Source organism: Austrofundulus limnaeus, unplaced genomic scaffold, assembly GCF_001266775.1.
Source record: "Austrofundulus limnaeus strain Quisiro unplaced genomic scaffold, Austrofundulus_limnaeus-1.0 Scaffold1412, whole genome shotgun sequence".
Lineage (NCBI taxonomy): Eukaryota > Metazoa > Chordata > Actinopteri > Cyprinodontiformes > Rivulidae > Austrofundulus > Austrofundulus limnaeus.
In genome coordinates, this window is record NW_013953814.1 from 23,118 (window position 1) to 29,297 (window position 6,180).

At 37.7% G+C, this 6,180-nt stretch overlaps 1 protein-coding gene across 1 annotated transcript in view; it reads left to right on the plus strand.

Moving 5' to 3' along the window:
* The first annotated feature begins 5,493 nt into the window (after positions 1-5,493).
* LOC106535314 (chromodomain Y like 2) overlaps positions 5,494-6,180 on the plus strand; it is a 23,760-nt gene continuing 23,073 nt past the window's right edge. Inside the window, exon 1 of the mRNA XM_014032292.1 lies at positions 5,494-5,758. Within this exon, the coding sequence (XP_013887746.1) occupies positions 5,735-5,758 (24 nt within the window). The 5' untranslated portion in view covers positions 5,494-5,734. The remainder of the gene's footprint in view (positions 5,759-6,180) is intronic.

The window sequence follows — 6,180 nt, forward strand, 5'->3', positions numbered from 1 at the left end:
CATTTAAATTAACTTAAAAAACGTTAGTGCAAATTGTTATGAGGATTTTTTCAAGTAAATCTTACAAGCCCTTTATGACAGTGAGCATGTGTCAAGCACAATATTGTAGCATGACACCTCAAAGCTGCAGAGAGAGGTGTAGCTCATGTTGTAGTTCAAGACCTCACCACCAGGTGGCAGTTTTGAAGAACCTTTATTGGATTCTTCTTCATGAACAACACAGATAAACTGAAACTCACAGGTCTTATTAATGACTAGGCCTACCACTCTCACTTATGGTTCCTTCTGCTGAACAGTTTAATACAAGTTAACAAATAATGAACACACAAATTATAGTAACACAACARACTAATTGCTGAAAGAAAARTGTTAAYCAATTCCTGAAAATGATTTAACAACAACAAACATGAATCCTACCCACAATCCTCCACTGCAGTCACATGACAAACAGCCAAACACAGCAGAATGCTACAATATGCATTCCCTGTTCCCTGACAACTAAATATCACCTACAGTAAGCCATCAAACTATTGCACACCAACAAATGTATTCAAGCAAATGAAACCAGACAACTTGTGTTTTATTTTGACCATGTCTTGTCCTCTCCTTGAAAAGTGAAACAAGGGAATGAGGAGCAGCAGCCCTGTGCGCATGCGCCCTCAGTTTTAGCCCAGAAGAGTAGAAGTTACTTAATATATTCATGTTTATGTGCTGCCCATAAAAAGCACTTAAATATTACTGGTAAAATAATATTAGCATTTACTTTTTTTGTACAGTAATATTGATATATAATATAATGCGTATTGTTTATTTAGTAAATTCTAGTAGTTTAGAGATTTTGAAATTTTTTTGTAAAATTTAAAAGAATAATTAAGTAAATGTTTCTACACCAAAAAATTGTTTTTTCAGTGCACCGACTGCCATCGGGGTGTTAGAAAACATACCCATCTGGACACTTTCTGCTGATTTTAGTATATTGATATGAATAGTAGACCTAACATGAGTTCATCAAATGCAGGAATAGTGTTCAGTCAAAGTTTTGTCCAAGAGAGGAGATATTCTAGTTAAAAATGTATTTGGAGCAGATAGAGTAGAGCCTAACAGAATACAGGAAACTGAAGAGAAAAAAAACAGAACTCTGCCAAGAAGGTAGGAGCTTTTTTAACTTAATCTGTGGAGATTGTATGTGAATTACTGGTTCTGTGCTATTATAGAGCTGTGGTCATTAAATCATCTGTCTGTGAATTTAAGACTTAAGCCTCAAACGTTGTTGCTGGAGTTGTAGCTGGCAGACAACCACACCATTTATTTATTTATTTTTATGTTTAGAATAAGTTCACAGGACATCTTTCCCCCATTTAACTTCTTAATCAGAACTATTATTGCACAATTGTTACTCAAAATTAAATTAGAAATCCAATTTAGAAAGCTGTGTTGTGTACCCATCTGATTAATTTTACCCACACAAAAAAATGTGTTCAGGTTGGTGCAGGTGGTGTTTCTCTGATTTTATTAATAGACCGGACTCTTATTACGAGACACAACCTGAGGGGAGGGAGAGAAAAAAAGATGATAAATAAATGATTAACTAATGTCAATCTTATTTGTAATGTTTTCTGCAGACTTTCATTTTATTTGATTTTATTTTGATTGCATGTTTTTTTGTACTTTGTTAATCTGTGTTACAAATGAAATGAATAAAGAACTACTACTACTACTACTACTACTACTACTTCTATGCCACAAATTGTAACATTTGTGCTGATATTGATTCAGGAAATAAATGTCTGCCACACTAGTATTTATGCTCATGAGCTGCTTCTGCACCCATTCATACACTGATGGTGATAAGCTACATTGTAGCCACAGTTGCCCTGGGGCACACTGACAGAGGCACGGCTGCCATGCGCCTCTGACACCGCTAACAGGCAAAGTGTGTGAAGTGTCTTGCCCAAGGACACAACAACTGAGACAAATAGAAGAACACTTTCCTAAACACTCTGCAACAGCTGCCCCTATAAAACCTTTTTCTTCCCCCATTTGTGGTGCCCCCTAGCTGGATGGGGCCCTTAGCATTTGCCTTTTCTGCCTATGCCACAGGCCGGCCCAGCATTCCAGGCTTCTTTTTATCWATGACTTCTGGATTGTTTCGCCCATCTGAAAATTCCCAAAGCAAGGAAAAATATTTTTGCTGTGTCCTTGTCTTTTTGCCTGATTAATTTAGTTTCTTCTTGTGGTTCAGTCTAACTGCTGCTCTCATCCCCATGCCCTGTTTATCTTCCCGGAATCAAGCTTCTCCTGCTGTCAGCTTGACTCACCCATCCTGCTACGTTCACCCTGATGTCTGTTTCCATGCTCAGTTTACTCATCAGCAGCTTGCTCAGCTTTCATTTACTACTACTCTCCACTTTCAGGCTCCTCTTCAGCATGCATCAGCTACCCCATATCTATCTATCTCTATACATATATATTGTAATTAGATTAAAAAACATGCCTCTTTAGAGTTAAAAGTTATTTTCTTGAATTATTTTGTATGTGTTTTGGGGTAAATATTCTGTTGGATGCCCCACAACTACTACTGTATTAGGAGTGTTGTGTGACATTGGGCTTTTCATCTCTTTCCAGAAATATCCTTTTAATGCAATTTCACTGTRCCTGAGACAAATTCAAAGCATCCTGTAAGACCAGAAAAGCAACGCAATAACATAATGGAGCCTCTTCCATATGTTAATGCTGTGGCCTATTTTTCAAAAGCCTTATACATTCCCCTCACATGGAGCTAATGTTATTTATCAATAAGACATTTACTTGTATAAAGAACATTCTACAAAATGACCAATTATGTATGCAATCTGCATCTGAACCCCAGCTTTCAGTCCTCACCATGTTGTTTTGTTACCTACAGCTAAAAGCCCTCAAGGCAACTCTCCTGTTTGGTTAGTTTCTTGTGATTTCTGACCGTGTTGACCATTTGTAGTCTTGTGTCTTTAGTTTCTACCACTTCAGCCCCCATCTTGCTCCCTGGCGGCTCCTGACTTTTAAGAAAAATTTTTGCCTACTCCTTGTTGCCATTCCAAGCTCAACTTCCCACCTTCACACCTGCTGGCTCTCTCATTCCCTGCTGTTTAGTTGGCTCAGCTTGCCTCAAGCTTCTGCTTCTTTCCTGCTCCTCAGGCACACTTGCTCTACATTTACCCCCAAATACTTCAGTTTAAGCAGTAATCCTTTTTTAAACATTTCCTTGCATCCATTGTTCATTATTATAAACAGAAAGGCTGTGCTGAGKTTACATTTGTCCTTGCATTGTAGGTGAGCATCCTAGTRTCACGTTATCAATRCTGGAGTTGTAGCTGGCAGACATTTATCATAACACTATCTTTTAAACATATCTTGAAGGACATCTGTTTTGCTTTCGTAACAAGCAGTAAAGCACCATTTTGTCTTGCTTTCTCTGTCTTTTACTCCAATTTTAAATGTTGCTGTCATATGTATGCAGTGACAGACAGTGATATGTGCTTAACACACACACACACACACACACACACACACACATCTCTCAGACAAGCCTATGAGGACTCACTTGTCTTTATTAGAAAAGATAAAGTGTCCATGAAGTAATGTTCCAGCATGTGAAGTGTTTTCTGTGACTTGTTTCAATTATGTACTAAGTATACTAAGCATACTCAAGTTGTTTGGGGAACAAAGGAGAAAAAAGCTTCTTTCATTGAATGAAATGCTTGAGTAAGGGTGCTATTTTTATGACTTCCTACATTATAACATTTAAATAAATATTTTGTATAATTTTGAGGTAGTGTTCTGTGGAGTTGTTATCAATAGTCGATATCTTATCCCTTATCAGTTTAAAAATATCATACAAATGTTCTCTCTGGGAAGGTGAGATAACAGCTGGCTCAACCAGGCTAATTCTAAATCACGTCTGCCATCTTTAAATAAGTTTAGTGTCCTAAGTTTCTGAGGATTGTGTAAATAATATTTTACAAACTTTARCATCTTTATCACTTTTGTATTAGATGGCTGCTTCCATTGAGTGGGTCAGCTACTGTCAAGGTTCAAACTTGTGTCACAAAATAGCCTGGTAAAAAACAACCGCTTTTGCATAAAAAGTTTAAATTATTTTTAAGATAAGAAATATWATAGGGCAGGGATGGGCAACTGACCTCCACCCAGCCCACCATTATTTTATTACTAAAAAACACTCAAATGAGCTCTTAAGAGTCCAATAGCTGCTTTAAGTGCTTTTGGGAGTTAGCCTATTTGTTCACAGAATTTCAAGGCACAGGCACTGTCTGCCATAAAGRATTTGAATATAAGTTGCCATTAMATGTTGCACAAAGCTAAATATCAGTTTACTGAAGTTGCAAGTAGCAACTTGTTACCAGAACCACAACCAYACAAGAGTCTGYACCCAATGTGCCTGTACACTTCAGCAATGAAGTGTTTATATTTGTTTGCCTCAAACATTTTGTATTACTATTTATTAAGCAAGTGTTTACAGTTATTACAGAATGAAAATGTTAAGCAACTGCACTGTATATTGGTTTAATATGTACATAAACATTTTTAGAATGGCACTTTTATTACTGTCAAGTAAGTGTGCAGCACTATGTGACCCTCTGGTAGTGTCAACAAAAAATATGTCTCCTTCCATCATTTAAGTTGCCCACCCTTGTTTTAGGATGTCAGAAATTGCCTTTAAAATTGGTTGTGYTGAAACTCAGGTTTCTCTCCCGAAAGAAMAGATTTTCTGAACTTAAGTCTTTGAGCTGTTTCTGCTGCAGGTAAGATAATGGTTACTAATGACAACTACACAGAACAGCACATAAAACTATCTAAACTAGTTCTTTAATATGTTTGTGGGAGGATTATTTTATAAATATAACAGGCTCTTAATATATATATATATAAATCTAATATTTTGCTGTTGCATATGTATTATAGATTAATATTTTAACAATTATTTTGTATTATGTAGAGCACTTTGGTCAACTTTAGCTGTAATTAAATTTGCTTTAGTTATTTGCCTTTTTTAGTTAAATAAAATCATCATAAAGGGTGCAAACAATGATTGCACAATCAAATATAATGATAGCCAAACTATATTGTAYATTATTGTAACTTATTATTGTAACTACATTATAACTTATTTTATTGTTCTCTGATTTTATTCATAATTCAGGAATTATAGTTGAAATTTGTTAAGCTATGTCATTGTCATGCATAAAACTAACATCTATGTGGTGTAGCTTCCAACTGGTCTTAATGAATCTAATTAAGGTGAAGTCAGGTCTGTGGCAGTAAAGTGGACAGGTAGGGTGACTCACTGACTAAATTCAGAGCATCAAACGTATCAGCCTCATTAGTTGGCTTGCAGCAAACTTCAGAGGAGCTGGGTGCAGGCAGACCGTCGGGCTGTGCATTCTTTAAGCCAGGGACTAATTTCCTGTCCACCTCTTGAGTTGTGTGTGTAAACAGCACCGCCCCGATGCTTGTTTGTTTTAAGTGTGGAACGATCCATCGCGCAGCGCCGGCTCGATTGACGCTGTCTGCTGATCTGCTGCTGCGGATTGCTCAGAATAACAAGGCTGCTCGCTAATTCCCGTCTATCGGGGCTTTTCGGCGAGACACCGAGGAGAGAGAAAAAAAAAGAAAAGAAAAGAGAAAACCCTCAACAGGGCAGGCAAGAAAGCCGCGCCGCCGTTGTCCGCACCCCAGAATGGCTTCAGGAGACCTTTACGAGGTAGGATTAAAGCCACGGAAAATGCTCTGTAATATTGACGAATAATGGAATTAGGAAGTAAAAGGAAGGGCGTCACGTATGTTAAAAAAGCGGTTGTTCTGAGCCCTTTAAAAGGCGAAACTAACCCCTCTCGACGAGGCGGCTTCATTTGTGCTCGTAGTTGAAGTCGCTTCTGATAGACTTTGACATATTTCCTGTCGGTTGTGGTAGATAAGATGTAACAGAGGGGCTGAMCTCCTCAGGCTGTCACCGAGTTGAAAGTCGTGGTAAAGTGACAGCAGCGCGTGGTGCGATGGGGTCTGAAGGTGCGCATGAAAACCAACAGATCATTTCTCTGTTCTTTTTCTACAAGCGGTGTTAGTGTGTCTTACTACGGAGTAAGAGAATACTATTTGTTTAGCTTTTTTTGCGTTGTATATATA